The 14,953-nt window shown below is 37.9% G+C and overlaps 1 protein-coding gene across 4 annotated transcripts in view; it reads left to right on the top strand.

Annotated features, from left to right (window-relative positions):
- The window catches only part of ARHGEF3 (Rho guanine nucleotide exchange factor 3), a 113,882-nt gene that overhangs the window by 85,966 nt on the left and 12,963 nt on the right, over positions 1 to 14,953 (top strand). For all 4 annotated transcript variants that reach the window (XM_085236205.1, XM_085236204.1, XM_010718490.4 and 1 more), the window contains one exon: positions 11,286 to 11,393. In XM_085236205.1, coding sequence (XP_085092331.1) covers positions 11,286 to 11,393 — 108 coding nt within the window. The remainder of the gene's footprint in view (positions 1 to 11,285; positions 11,394 to 14,953) is intronic.

The raw sequence follows: 14,953 nt of genomic DNA, 5'->3' as shown, positions 1-14,953 counted from the left end.
ATCTGATTTCCTTCTATCTTTGAAGCAATAGAATTTGCTATAGTGAGATTGGAGCCTATTAGTTTATATAATGAATATGTTCTATAATAGTCAGGAACTGATTTGAAATGGAGATTTAGATGCTTGTCTGACTTGGACGACCAAGTCTTTGAGTTTGTGTGAGGTAACATACCCAAACAATATGGAAAGCTCTTCAGATAGTATGATAAATGTTACATTATTTCACAGTTTTCATCGATGTATCTTCCTATGTGCTAGTATCATTCTGCTACTGGCTGATGTTCTAATACTACTGGAAAACAAAATTAGAACTCCAGTGAGTCTAATTCAGTTTAATTAAGTTTTAAGGGAATGATGAGCTGGTAATTTTGAGTACTCTGACGAAACTAAAAAAAAATCACGTGCTGAGCAAATATAGACACAATAATTGAGATGAAGGGAAGCTTTTCACAGGTGTTTTACATCTCTTTTTACAACTCTTCAGAAAAAAAGGCAAAAAAGGTAGAATGTTGGATTTAATCTAATATGAATGAACTTTGAATAGAATCAGCTGAACTATTTCTCACCTACCAAGTTTAACAGAATTGAGGTATAGTTAGTAGCATGAGGTGTTTAGTAACACCTGTAATATTGCATGACAAACATCATCCATGCCACTACTGGAGAGGTAATGGCCTTATGTTGTGCTGGGGGATGTTCAGGTTGGGTATTAGGAAAAATTTATTCTCGGAAAGGGTGGTGATGCAGTGGCACAGCTGCGCAGGGGTGGTGGAGTCACCGTCCCTGGAGGTGTTCCAGAACTGTGGGGTTGTGGCACTGAGGGATGTGGTTGTGGGCATGGTGGGGGTGGGTGCTTGCACTTAGATAACCTTCATCGTCTTTTCCAATCTTAACGATTCTGTGATTCTACAAAATAAGAATATGTTAAAGTCAGGAGTTGTAAGCAGTGTGACATGTAAGCAGAGTGACACGCAAACAGCCATCGTTTCAGAGTTAATGAGATAATGGATTTTTGTGTTTCTTTTTTTTAGTATCTTCAGCCAGGGAGTCATTACAGTGTTGAATTTTGCAATTATTTTCTTCTAGAACTGGACAGTCCAACAACATCTGTAATGTGGGTATGGCATGAATGTAGGAAGCTTGAGCAGAGCCTGCTCTACAGTCTTCCCTTGACACTTTGCAAAATACGGTTTCATTCTGTTACATGAAAAAGTTTTATCAAGTGGCTGTAGCTGATTATTCAGTTTCTGTTTGGGTGTTCCTAAAGGAGTGGGAACAGTGAAAACCTACTAAGGCTAAAGAACTCAGGCAGGAAAATCTAGCCTTGAGTGCTGGAATTCTCACTTAGTGTGTGATCAGAAACAAATTGTGAGGAATATAATTGTATGCCATAAAATGACTGTTACAATAGTTACTACTTACTACTGTCAAAAACTTTGTTGTCTTCAAATAATTAGTTTTTAGTAGCTGACTGTCTGACTCGGGAATGTAACAACGCAAAAAGATAACATGCTGATTTTGACCAAGAGAGTGAATTATTGTGGGTAATTTTGATTAAGAACATCAGAAGATCAGAGGCTGTTTTTTACAAATGTTAAATTACAGTTCCCAAATAAATAATATTTTGTTTTAATGGATCTACGTATATACAAAAATAAACGTGTCTGAATTTGTCTATAAAATACTAGGAAAAACAAAAAGTGAAGTGTCTCTCTTTCAATAGAATTCTGTGTTGTTTTCCAGTGACCATGTTTGGTATGTTGTATTTCCTTTTTTATCCTTTTTGATCTTAAAAGGTAAACAACAAAATCTTTTGCTTTGCAAAGGTAAACAAAATGAACAAGGCAAGATGCCTGCTCTTGGGATTGCTGCAGAATTTTGTCTATCGAATGAATTACTCCTCTTCTATGTGTCTGTGTATTTTAAATCTGTAATATTATTCAATGTCAGTACTTTCCACTCTTTTCATTTAATCTTCTCTGCATCACAAGGAAGCCATCCATATGAGTTGTGAGAAGTGTTTGAAATACTGTACTATTCCTTTTCAATAATTCTTAAGCTAATCTGTAGTTAAGCATTCTAAATGATTTAAAAATGAAAGTTTATGTAGTTAACAAACTTATTTAAACTGGGGGGGATGTCAGGGAAGAGTTGTGAAGTACCGTATTTGCTTGGAATTGCATAGTTCATGTACAGAAAGAACAGTCTGGTTAAGATAAAATTTTGTGTCCCAGTAGGGCCATGAAGGCTTTTGAGCATCTTGAACGACATCAAAGTTAATGCTGCTTGTGGTTAAGGACAGAAAAAGCACGGTTAGAAGCAGAAGTGGTTCAAGAGCTGTTCAAGAAGTTCAAGATGTACTTTCAGTATTTTGACAAGGAGATCCCTCAAAAATGACTTCCATAACTTGCAGTAATCTCATATCCCTTGAGGCCTGTAAGCATGCCGAGAAAAGACTTTATGATTGGGATTAGTTTTCTCATTTAAACACAAATGTTCTTCATAACCACAAACAAGGGATGGAGACAGATGTGCTAGCTATCTAAGTACTGCTACATAGTTAGAAAAATTGTTATAAGATTTGTTCTTCTTTCTTCAGCCTTGAGTTGTAATAGTTGTACAAACACCAGCAGCCAGAAAACTAAACAAAGAAAAAGGTGTCTTGAAGTCATGGAAACAAAGACATTAATTCTTTAGGGGTAAGGATTGTCTCTTGTCTGTCTATTCAGGATCTAATACAATGCCTAGATTTAGGCTTTAAACAATGAAACAGTGGCTCAGAATTCTTTTGCATCTCCAGGATGTTCTAATTTGTCCATTGTCCACTGACATCTCCTACATGGCAGAAATCTTAGCCCTAGGACTTAGGGCTGCCTGCAGCCTGCCTGTTGGACCCAAATATCCCCAGTACAGGGATGTGCAGTAGAAGCTCTAGGCTGCCTTGGGCTCATTACTATGTTTAACCTATACAGGGGAGTGCAGGAAGGTAACCCCAAGGCTGTGGCACATTGCTAACATCAGAAGCGGACATGGAGCCAGAATGGCCAAAAGATTTTGAGATAAATTGCAGGGCACAAATTTCCTTTGATCTTCATAAATGTCTATATTGTTTTCATTTTTAATGATACATTAGCAAGTTGTAGTTCTGATGTATTTCACGTTCGTGTGCAGCATAATTGCAGTGAGCTAAGCATGGAAACATCAAACCACCACATGTGGAATTGCTGATCTGCTCTGCTCAACGTCAGTTTGAAGCAACAGCTTGCCTTTATGTTTCTTTGCAGTACCCTTTTGTAGCATGTCTGCTTCTTAACTGCCAGTCTGGCTTCATATCCAGCTTGTTCCAGAAGTGAGATCTTAGTCTGTACGAGCAGCTTTAAATGGAGACAGTGTTAGTTGACTGAGTTTCCCAGAATTTCTGTCACTTATGTTAATTTACCTCAGTGTGAAGTTTCTCTGTTAATTTGCCTTCATTTCCTATATGCTGGTAGGCATGTTGATTTCTGGATTTTGCAGACAAATGAATTATCGGTCAGGATAGCTGGGCACAACTTGGCCCTGTGCTGCTGACACTGCAGTGGTTCTGTCTCACATATGGCAAACACAGTCTGAGGTCTGAGGGCTGGTGGCAAATGATTGCAGCCTGTCTGTGGGATGGAGCCAGTCCTTGATAGTGCACACGATGGCATAGCCTGATGCAAACTGTACCTTACAACTGAGAATACATCACTTTTCTATACGGCTTTTCCTTGTACCTGACCTATAAGTTCAGGTGCTCTCTGTAGTACTGACTAAAACAAAATGTCTCTGGATTTTACTTCATTTGTTGGCTGTTTTTGTGGAGACTGGCAGGGGAGGAGTAAACCTTTTCCTGATTCCATCTGAGAGTGCAGGTGGTGGAGCCTTGTGAATGTGAGGGAACACTGGAAGTTTTAGGGCTGTTACACGTGATGTTGTTGACTGGTCAAGTTGCCTTCATATATCTATTTACTGGATTTGCTTAGAAATCTTTTGTGATGCTGGTGTGCTACTAGTGTGACACGTCTCCCAGGTTTTAAGATGGGTTTGTGTGGATGATTATAGTTCCATGTTGCACGATGGTAATTTTATTTGGAACTGCTTTGGCATTGCCTACTTTGTTACTCTTAACCATCACATGCAACTTTAGAAGCATGAATGTTCGAGAATTTCCTCATCAGAGTATTTCTAAGACACCGTGAAGCAAAGGCAAATTTTCTGTGCTTTCATGCATTAAAAAGTACAGCCTCTAGCTGGCTTCAGTAGCTCCAGAGAAGGTTGTTCCAGATTTAGATTTACCTGTGTCTGAAGGGACAAAAAATGTGAGTTGCATGGCATGCTTTATTTTTAGGTTGTTTGCTGTAGTAAGAGGCTCTGTTGTAGCACAGGCTGCTTTTTCTATTTTAACCTTCTTTGTTTGCATTTTTTAAATTCTGCTGAAGGTTAAATATTGATAACATCCTGTGGAACACAGTTTGAATGTGTTTTTTTTTTTTATTGAACTCCAAGTTTTGGGGGCATTTATTAGAACCGTTTAATGTTAGGCCAATTTAACTAGTAGCAGACTAATAAAAATAATAATGTTGGGCTTCCTGCCATGACAAATGTTGACTTACCCTTATAAAGTTGGCTAAAAACTAATAACCTTTAAAGTATAGGAGTATGGAAATTCAGCCAGTAATATGAAGTCTGAAACAGAGTGGTTCTGTTTTAGTTTGCTGGCACCACTTGTGAATTATGTTTGAAACAAAGGGTGCTGTGCTGTTTCAATTTATAGAGTCTCCCATTTAAAACAGCATTAATTCCTTTGAGACTAATTTCAATTAAAACTTTTGCACTAACGAGTGCTCCCAAACACAGAATTAATACTTCACATACATGTTTGTCTGGGTTCACAAACAAACAGTATATTGAAAGGAAAAAAAATGCCTGTCATATCTCTGATAACATGTCAAGAAAGTTAGTAAACCCAAGTCAGCTACTTGCAGTAGTTATCTAAGAACCTGTTGGTTCTGGAAGTCCTTGAACTCCAGTGACATTGACGTTAGTAAGCTGCCTTCAGTGAGCATTGCCAATGTCAGCTGGTTTGTGGGTGGGCTGACAGAAGGTTAGTTTGCCTTTGAAGGCAAAAGGAGTAAGTTCTAATATTTTAAAATGCTAAGTCCCTGTTCAAGTTTCCACGTACCACTTGTTTTCTGCATTGACTTAAAAAATCTGCACGTTCCTTTGGTTAAGTTTATTTGTTTCAAATATAATCAGAAAAATCAACAGGGTGCAATCACAGTAGGGCTGCACATGGGCTAGGGACAAAGTGTAATGAGCCCTCGGGGAAATATTTTCCCTTGTTTGTCAAACCCAGCAGCAGTTCCCTGCTATGTAGGCAGTTGTTGAAGTTGCTGATAAGAGATGAGTCAGGTGGAAAACCAATCATGCTAGCAGTGACCATACATTTGCTTCTACTGCTCACTGGGAGGAAATCAGTGGCTCGCTGGTCAGAAGTACAGAGTGTAGGAATTTTGAAACAAGATTCTGAAACAAGAGTCTGATATATAGCTCCTAGACTACTGTTCTGTGCCCTGCAGTATGTGATATCCAGGTCATTGGCTCTGCTATTCTGAGAACAATGCAAGGGAAATCTAGCCTAGTCCTTTTTGTTTCCTTTCTTTCTGTTTGTTGGAAAATTAAAATCAATCTTTGCTAAAATCGTCTATCCATCCAAGTGTGATAATTAAGCTGTGGGTGGCCTTGTCAAATGACAGTGATAGAAAAGTAGTCAATATTATTAAATAGATTTAACTCACCCTGACAGGAAGATACTTTGAACTTTGGAGGAGCTCTATTATTTACCTATGCTACTAGAAGAGTAATTTTACTTTATGGATGAAAAGAATGAGAAGGGCTAGCATCTTCCCTCAAGTTCCCCCCCTCTAAAAGCTTTTCAAATCTGCTTACTATTTTATTGCATACAATAAATACAATTGTTAGATACTGATTTTGCTCATGAAGAAATGATAACATCAGTGTAGCTGTCATTAACTGCAACTAGTTCAAGTGCCTAATTCTTCAAAGGACTTTGTGCTTTAATATCCTTCTGTGGCTGTTGAATGTTTTGCTTGCCTCAGGAGCTGTATGCAAAGATTTGGACTTCTGAATTGTAATCTATGTCTGTTAGATGGAGAGAAAAGCAATAATGGAAAACTTCTCCCTTTGCTGAAGTCATGGTATTTTGAAATTACCACATTACAATTTTAAAAAGCAGCACCTTGTATCAGAATGCTGATGTTTGAAGAGCTGGATGTTTAAAGCTGGAGGGTTCCTTTCATATTCGGCAGGCTATTAGGTTAGAGTTTAATATGTAAAAGATGCTACAAATACATTGTGCATATTTATAGGATATAATCATCTACAGAATGAATTAACAATGAACCAGTGTCCTTCATGCTTCAATAGACAAATGGTGGGCATGGCATCTTTGCAACTTCTTATCTGCTATCTTGTCATAAATCTGTGATGATGATTATGCCATTGTGATGAGTCTTCCTGTCAATTCCCATGAAAAGAATAGATAAAAATGTTCTCTCAGAAGAACATGGCAGTTATTTGAGATGTCTACTTTGTGGTTTCCAGAACCATCCAGACCTCATACATAGATTTACTTGTTTTTCAGTTTGTTCAGCTTTGAGAGTTCTTTTTGAGGATGCATATACACGTGGAATTTCCAGTTCTAATTTTTTGCTTTCTGAATTCAAATATTCAGATGTTACTGAAGTCATCTTGAGTTCAAATATACAGTTCCCTCTGAAGGCCAGCTGCTCTTTGTTCTTGTCTAGTCAGGTATTAATTTGGCTTCATTTGAACTGTGCAGCCTTTGAAGTTTCTGCACTCATGTTTCCCTCAGCTTTATTTAGCCTTATATCAAATTTAAAGCACTGTCAGATTAACATCACATATACCAGCCCCACAGTTTGGAAACTTTTCCAAAGTGTAGCCTGGATCTTTTGTTTCCTAACTTGCCATATTGTTTCAGCAAGCTTTTGTGACTCTGACAGTGCAGTCTAACATTCAGTTTTATTTCAAAGCTCTGAAATTGTTTTTTTAAAATATCAATATTGGCTTTAAAAGGTCAGGCAAGAATTGTTATTCCTGAATTTTTTTGTCCTAATCTGGCCCAATTCCCAGCGGATCCAGCTGCTAAATCCCATCTGCTTCTCAGTTCCCTGACCTGGGAGGGTGGGTAGGAGGACTCATGACTTCGGGGGTCTCCGAGTCCTTTGAGGACAGTCACGGACCCAGATCTAGAATCTAATGTTTGTTCTTCTGGAACAGTGTGCCCTTACAGGAGCTGCTTCCTGCTGGGTAGACACTGGAATTGCACCATTCTGAGTTCCCGTCTGCTTTGATTTATAGCCCAAATATTTGTATTGCAGGACCCCCAGTTAACCAGAAACACAGATAAGTTCAGAGATCATAGTAGTGAAATAATGAACACGTGTAATAGGAATTCCTAACCACATTCAGCTTAGGAAAAAAACAAACAAACAACAAAACAAACAGTGCTGAAGTGGTTTGGGAAGCAACATCTGGAGTTGCAACCCCCTGATCTTGGACTAATTTGCAAATGTAGAGTCTGGTCAGTATCTCTGAGTAGAGCAGAACAGCTCACACACTCTGTTTTCCATTTGATCTGTTAATTGTGAAGAGCAGAGCCTTTGATTAGGAAAACAGCCATCTGTTTAAAACCTACTTTTTTTGCACCTGTCTGAAATTTTCCCTGTACACCGCATTGGTCTCAGTAGTTCATCTTCTCTGAGTCACTGGTCTGGACTGGCCGTGCAGATAACATGAGGATAGTAAAGGAGGAGGTAGGGTAGAATGAATGTAGTCCATGCAACAGAAAAGCTGCGACCTTGACAAGAGTGACCAAGGGTTTCAATATTACTGTCCTACAGTTTTGGAATTGCTCTGATAGAGTTCTGCTTCCATTGCAATGTCAAAACCTTCCTATACAAGCTTTATTATTTCACAGTGGAAGGGATCACTCAGTGTTGGTTACTGTCAGTGTTAGAGGTCTCTGAGGGATGTGACACCTGATGGTTGGATGAGTTCTCACTTGAAGCTGGGTGTCATAACCTACCACACTGTTTTTAATGCAGGGTGACAGTCAAACTTGAAGTAAGCTTTCCCCATAACAAGGAACTCCTGATCTACAAATTAGGTCTGAAAGTGTATCTTGTTAAGTGTGAAGTCTTAGAATTCAGAAACTATTGATTCATTATCTTAAATAATTGTATTAGAATCCTGTAATAATGCTGATCTCTCATAATTGAAACATTGAATTCCTAATATGTGCTATGAATTTGAGCTCTATTGAATTCTGATCAGATTTCTGTGTGTGAGATCATATGGTGCTCTACGTGAGGAAGACAAAATGTGAGGCTGGGACATAAGAGGTGGGACCTTTGCAGATGCGCCTTCACTCAGTGATGATATAAGCTTTCCTTTGACAACTGGGTGAGATGCTGACCTCTGGTGGCTTAAGGCAGGCACCTATAGAAGAACATAGTGCTTTTTGATAATGACTTAAACTGGTGTTTCTTATCTTTAACATCATTTTCTGTAGCCAGTAAGGTTAGTAATGCATAAAAATTAATAACATTAGTTTTATGTATGTGTTGTGGTGTGTGTGTATATATATATATATGCATGTATACGTATGTCACTGTCTGGACAGTTTTTCTCCTTGAAATGGATAGTTTTGGGAGAGTTTTAAAGGAAGGGCAGTACTATATTTGCCCTGGGACTGTTGGCATCACTGGCTAGTAGACAGTGCAGGTTTCAGGCAGTGTTTGGACTGGCTGAGATGAAGAAGGGGAAATCATATTTCCTCTTTTCACTTCCTCTCCCTATTCAAGAGAACGATGATTTCCCTTCTTTTTACTCAGGCTGATTTTCTCCAGGGTTATTTGATGCTGTGCCTCAATTTTCACAACTGCTTAGGTTTGTGTGCCCTGTGGGGGCACACAGTGTCATTAAGGAACTTTAGCTGTTGTCATCCACACAGTTGCAGAAATAGGCTAGTAAGAACAAAGAAACTTACCATTTCTTTCTTAAACACTGCTCAGAAGGATTGATTCAAGCCTTTGCATGCATGCAAATGATGCTGTGGAGATGCAGTGAAGTACTGCTGTACTTCCTTGGTTATCTCTTTTGCTGTCAGTAGATTCCACAGAAAAGTATTCAAGGGTTCCTAGACTTAGTTCTGTTAAAAGTTAAAACTGAGGGATCATTTATGCAAAATTATGAATTACAGCTCACGATGCATGTGTCTGCTAGACTTTGGGGAGCACTTAACATTCAAGCTATGATGTAGCTGTGTAACATTTTTTTTTAATCTGTTTTGTCTTTGCACCAAAGAACATATGCTTAGCAGTAAAGGAGGAGAAATATTTTCCTCTTAATCCTATTCCTGTTTTATTGTCTCTGAAGTTCATATACTCTTGATTTTCAGATTCTATTTTGGGGATGTGGTACTTCCTCCGAAGCAGTGCTTGTTGCTTTGCTGCTAACAAAAGCTGTGCTGCTGGTGTAGCACCGGCTGCCTGCCTTGGACTTGGTGTCCTTGCACTGCAGCACAGCTGACAGTAAGCAGGCTCTGCCATGGGATGTCAGTGGTGCAGGACTGGTTTTCTGAGTAGTCATCAGAAAGAAGCAGCTGATGGCTGAGCCACCAATTAGAGAAGAATTACAGTAGAATCTCAAAGATTTTTCTTCTTCAGGGGTTTGGAGCTGTGTTGATATGCTAGCGATGCTGCAATGACATAAAAATAATACTCCTTATGAAATAATAATAATACCTGTGTCAAAGATGTGGCTGCTGGAAGGAAGGAATATCATTAGCAGTATATTGGTGAAGATAAAGAAGCTTGGTTTGGGCTGATAAAATGCTTTAATACTGAGTTTCGTATGGGGACAAATACTTTATTTTTGCTTGACGGTTTAACACTGTGTCCTTCATTTCAGCAGGCATTTATGGACTTCCAGGTCTGCCTGCTGGGAAGTAAATTAAATGCATAGCTGCTGCTTCTCACCTTTCTTCTGTTGTGGTTCTGATGGAAGAAAATTTTTCTTGCTTGTAATACAGATCATGATCATTGCCACTTTTTTTTTTCTTTCACCCTATCAAGAGGGATGATAAATCTGCAAGATTTGCCTTTCTGAGCAAAAGCATAATAGGCATGCCTCATTTTTTTTCAAGATATGTCTAGGAAATCAGAGGCATAGGAAACCTACACAAACTCTGTAAGCATGGCCGAGAAGGAAAGATGAACTGCTTTAGGATGCCCTTGAAATAAGATGTTGAGTGTTTTTTTTAACGTCACTTGAAAGGTTTGCTTCTTTTTCTGTCAGAAGCTGCCTTTTGCATGTGCTGTTCAAGATTCATTAAATGTCAGATGGAGGTTAGAAAGCCAAAGGTAATTGTTTTATTTTTGTATTTACACTATATTTTTTTCTTGTATTATGATTTCTGTTCGCAGTTTTGTTGTTGGTTTGCTTTTAAAATCTGCAAGACAATATACATAAACACTTCAGTATAACATGTCCAATATATAGGGCATAAAAGCTGTTAACAAGTCTATGTGAAAAGAAAAATATTGCTTTATGGTAGATTTTTTTTTTTAATTTTAAGCCAAAAAAACCCCATGAAAATGTTATAAATGTTATTAATGTATTTGTCAATATGTATAGGTACTTCTTTATGTGAATGTGAACTCAAAAGACATTTATAGATTGGTCTGAATCATATTTTCTAGAGTGAAATAGAGTTAAATGAGTAAAATCACATACCGACAGCACTGGAAAGCAAAGAAACAAACTTGATTTTATTAGAAAATATTCGTTTCAGTGGCATGGTTATCACAGCACAGCATTAGTTGCAAAGCACTGCTGGAAATGTCTTTTTTTAAGAATAACTTCTTTCAATAAAATTTTTGTCTCTTTATCCTTCCCCTGCCACCAGCCATGCAGCTTCTCCACGATGAGATATTTCCAGTGTGTCCAGGACCTGCATGTACCAGCCAGGAGTTATTTGTCATTGTCAGCATTTGAAACTGCTATTTATTTACTGCTCACTCTCATTATATATCAGATTTGCAAACTTGATTTTTATAAATACTTTCTTAGGAAAGTCAGCAAAACTGGCAGCAGTGTTTATATAATAATGCTCACATTTCCCCCATTTTTTTCCCTTTCCTTTTTTCCTAATACAGGAACCCAGTAACAAGCGGGTCAAGCCTCTTTCTAGAGTTACATCACTAGCAAATCTTATTCCTCCTGTACGAGCCACTCCATTGAAGCGGTTCAGCCAGACGCTTCAGGTAATAACAATAAATGCATTGCTGTGTTCAATTGCATTTCTAAAAGGCGAAAGCACACACAGATGCACATTTACTTTTGGGTTTCTCTGTAAGTATGAAATGCATGTACATGTGTGGACACAAGCATACACACCACCATAATACGATAGACAGGCTTAGGTAATTTATGACTATAAAGTCACTCAGTTGGAAAAACTCAAAACTCTTACCTCAAGAACCACTTCACTCACTGTCCAGATAATTAATGTTTATTAATTAACAGGAAAACAATTACACCTGGAGCAAAGGTACAATTGCCTTCAAAATTTTTTGAACAGAGTTTTCTATGACACTACTTCCTGTTAACTTCAACAGATTTTTTTGAAAATGTTATTTTTGGTATAGCCAGTCAGAATTGATGTGTTTCCTTCTGTGTGATGAACTTTGACCTTCCCTAGCAAAAAGGTGTATTGAACAATTGGAAAAAGGTAATCTTCCAAAGCTGCTGATAAAAATTAATCAAAGGCAAGCAAACTTTAAATGCATGTAAGAAATTAAATCATTTTGTAGTTGCAATTTCCATATTGTATGTTAGATGCATAATATTTAACATAGCCATGAATAGAACTTGAATTTATGAAGTATTAATGCCTTCAGACCTAGAGATTTCAAAACGTGGTTACTCAACTCCTAATGATTATGATGAGTGAGGAACAGTTAAGAACTGAAATACTGCTGTGGATCTGGTCTAGAAAACTTTGGAAAATAACACTGTTTCTTCTTTAAAATAGTTTACGTGACAAAGTATATGTACAATCCAAATAGGTTTATTAAAAAATGCTAATTTCACAAAAGAGAGGAAGTATAATTATATCCAAGTGTATTAGAATGTTATTTAATCAAAAAAAGCTATCTTAGAGTAACAATGTTATCTGTTAAATAAAAAGTTATGGAAAAAAAAATCAACAAAACACTTCTGTAATGGTAGTATCTCATAAACAGATATTATAGCATTTATTTAACATTGATTTTCCTGTGATCAGTTCCCACTATTTTGAAAGCACAGACATCTGCATACAAAAGCTGCATTTATGGAGGTGGAGAAGAGGCAAAATGGCTGAACTGCCTTCAGTCTGGGTTGGATCCAGAATGTATACTATAGCGTGACTAGAGCAGAGATGCCTGTATTCCCTGGAGTGTATAAATCTCCTCCACAGTCTGCCTGAAGGAAAAAATTGGCCTGGCTCTGAAAGGAGTACATTAGTTCCAGTTGTGTGGCGTGTGGAAAGTGAATTAATTTTTGGCTAAACTGCTTCTGAGCACGGCACTTCCCTTTTCACAGCCTCCACAGCTGTTGTCCTCATTTAAGTACCTGCGCTGTCATTTTGTAGTGAATGCCTTTGAGATTGGTTTGTCCAGAACAATATAGTATTTAATCAAGTCTGATTATTGAAACAAACTATGCTTTCATGCATGTACTGGCAGCCTCTGTAGAACCTAGTAAGAGCTACGTAAATGTGTTTCAGGACAAATTTTTACAGAAATAGGCACGAAAATCATAGAATCACAGAATGGCCTGGGTTGAAAAAGACCACAATGACCATCAAGTTTCAACCCCCTGCTATGTGCAGGGTCGCCAGCCAGCAGACCAGGCTGCCCAGAGCCACATCCAGCCTGTCCTTGAGTGCCTCCAGGGATGGGGCATCCACAGCCTCCTTGGGCAACCTGTTCCGGTGCCTCACCACCCTCTGGCTGAAAAACTTCCTCCTAATTTCTAACCTAAATCTCCTCTGTCTCAGTTTAAAACCATTCTTCCTTGGCCTATCACTAACCATGTAAACAGCCATTCCCCTTTCTGTTTATATGCTCTCTAAAGTGGTGGGTTTGTGAGCTCTGCTTTTGTGAGTTTTAAGTAGCAAGTCCTGCTGTTGTGAGCATTCCTGTCTTACTCCGTTCCTCTTGGTTAAAAGAATGTATTTTAAGTAACTCTCTGCTTCTAAGTGGAATAATCAGTGATGTTTTTCATGCCTTCTACTCTAAGTAACTGAGCTTGGAAGAGTTGCAATGAGAAGTTGACTTCCGTGTTCTCCAAGTCCTAGATCCAAATCTATTTCCAGGTGGTGAATGCTGGCAGTGTCTCAAAACAAGCTTTATATCTGACTGTAAATTGACTTCTTATCTGACTTTGTCGGCAGCAGAAGAGGGGGAAAAAAAGGCTGACTTTCTGTTCAGGTGCCTAATTGGAAATCACTTGGGAGCATGTACAGCCCCTGTGTTGATGTTTTGCTTTAACTTCTTACTGTGGGGCCCTAAAGTTAAAACCTTAAGGTGTTCTTTTTTTTTGTTTTGTTTTTCAATAATACTTAAAAAAAAAAAAAAAAAGTTAATTTTTTTCATTGGGTCAATTTTCATGCATCTCGATTGTTATTTCAATCAAAAAGCAAACACCAATAGTATCAGCAAAAGTAATCAGAAAATCCTGCATTTCTTTCATGAAAATTCAAATAAATCTTCTTATATAATTATTTTTGAAGTAAAGATATGTTTGATTAAGAAAAAAAGTGGTGTGTAATTTTCCTTACCTCTGTACATGCAACTTCTGTATTAGTGGATTTTCTACATGCTGGTTGAAGAGAAACACCTCTGTACCTGAGAGCTCTGCAGTGTTTCCTAACTGCATTCTTGACAACTTCTGCTGTTTTGCATATTTTTTGATTGTAGAATTATAGAATTGATCAGTTTGTGTGTCTTATTTCTCAACTTCATTATCATTTTGCAAATTATTGTCAGTATTCCCTGAGATATGGAATAACAAAATGCATGAAGCCTTTCTGGGTCACTGTGTTTCTGTCACGTAGAACACTATAGGTTAACTGAACAAGTCTGTTAACTTCATCACTAACAGAGTGTCTTTCTGTCTGCATTTCTGCAGGATGCCAAATGCTAAGCAGGTATTCTTATCTAATTATCCACCTATAAAAATACTTTATTTCTTAGCTGTATTTTTAGTCTGCATCATGCACGGCTAATGATTGTCATGATCTGTTTGTTTCTGTTTGGTTTTATTCACAGCTGGGCTGTCAGACTTAGGCTGAATACAGCACAAGAAAAAGAACTCCAGCTGTTGCTGATGAGAAAAATTAAAGTCTGGCTAGCTTCCTCCACCACTTCAGTTTTCATCAGTGTGTCTTGAATTTAAATAGAGCGTCCAAATTGTTTTTATCTTCCATAGATACCCCACACGTTTCTAAAAATTCTGAAGAAGAAAGCTCTTCTTGTCATTAGTCTGAATGCTGGAACTTTGATCTCTAGTCCCCTTCTCTCAATATGTAAGGCTGTTTGCTGTAGTGCACCTGAAAGTAATGTTTGTAATGGCCAGAATTTACATCAGTAATACATACACCCTTCACAGTAACTGTCTGGTAATAGTCAGTGAATGTTATTGCAGTCAGACAAATACAGTGAGCACAACCAAGAGCTGGGGCCTCATTCTTCCAAAAATCCTCTAATTTTTGGATTTTATAAGAAAATTTAAATGTCTCAGAATTTAATAGGCATGGATTTTAACCAATGAGCCTGGG

Source organism: Meleagris gallopavo, chromosome 14 (genome assembly GCF_905368555.1).
Source record: "Meleagris gallopavo chromosome 14, MGAL_WU_HG_1.1, whole genome shotgun sequence".
Taxonomy (NCBI): domain Eukaryota; kingdom Metazoa; phylum Chordata; class Aves; order Galliformes; family Phasianidae; genus Meleagris; species Meleagris gallopavo.
The sequence above is the reverse complement of the archived record's forward strand: the minus strand, read 5'-3'. Positions and strand labels throughout refer to the sequence as shown.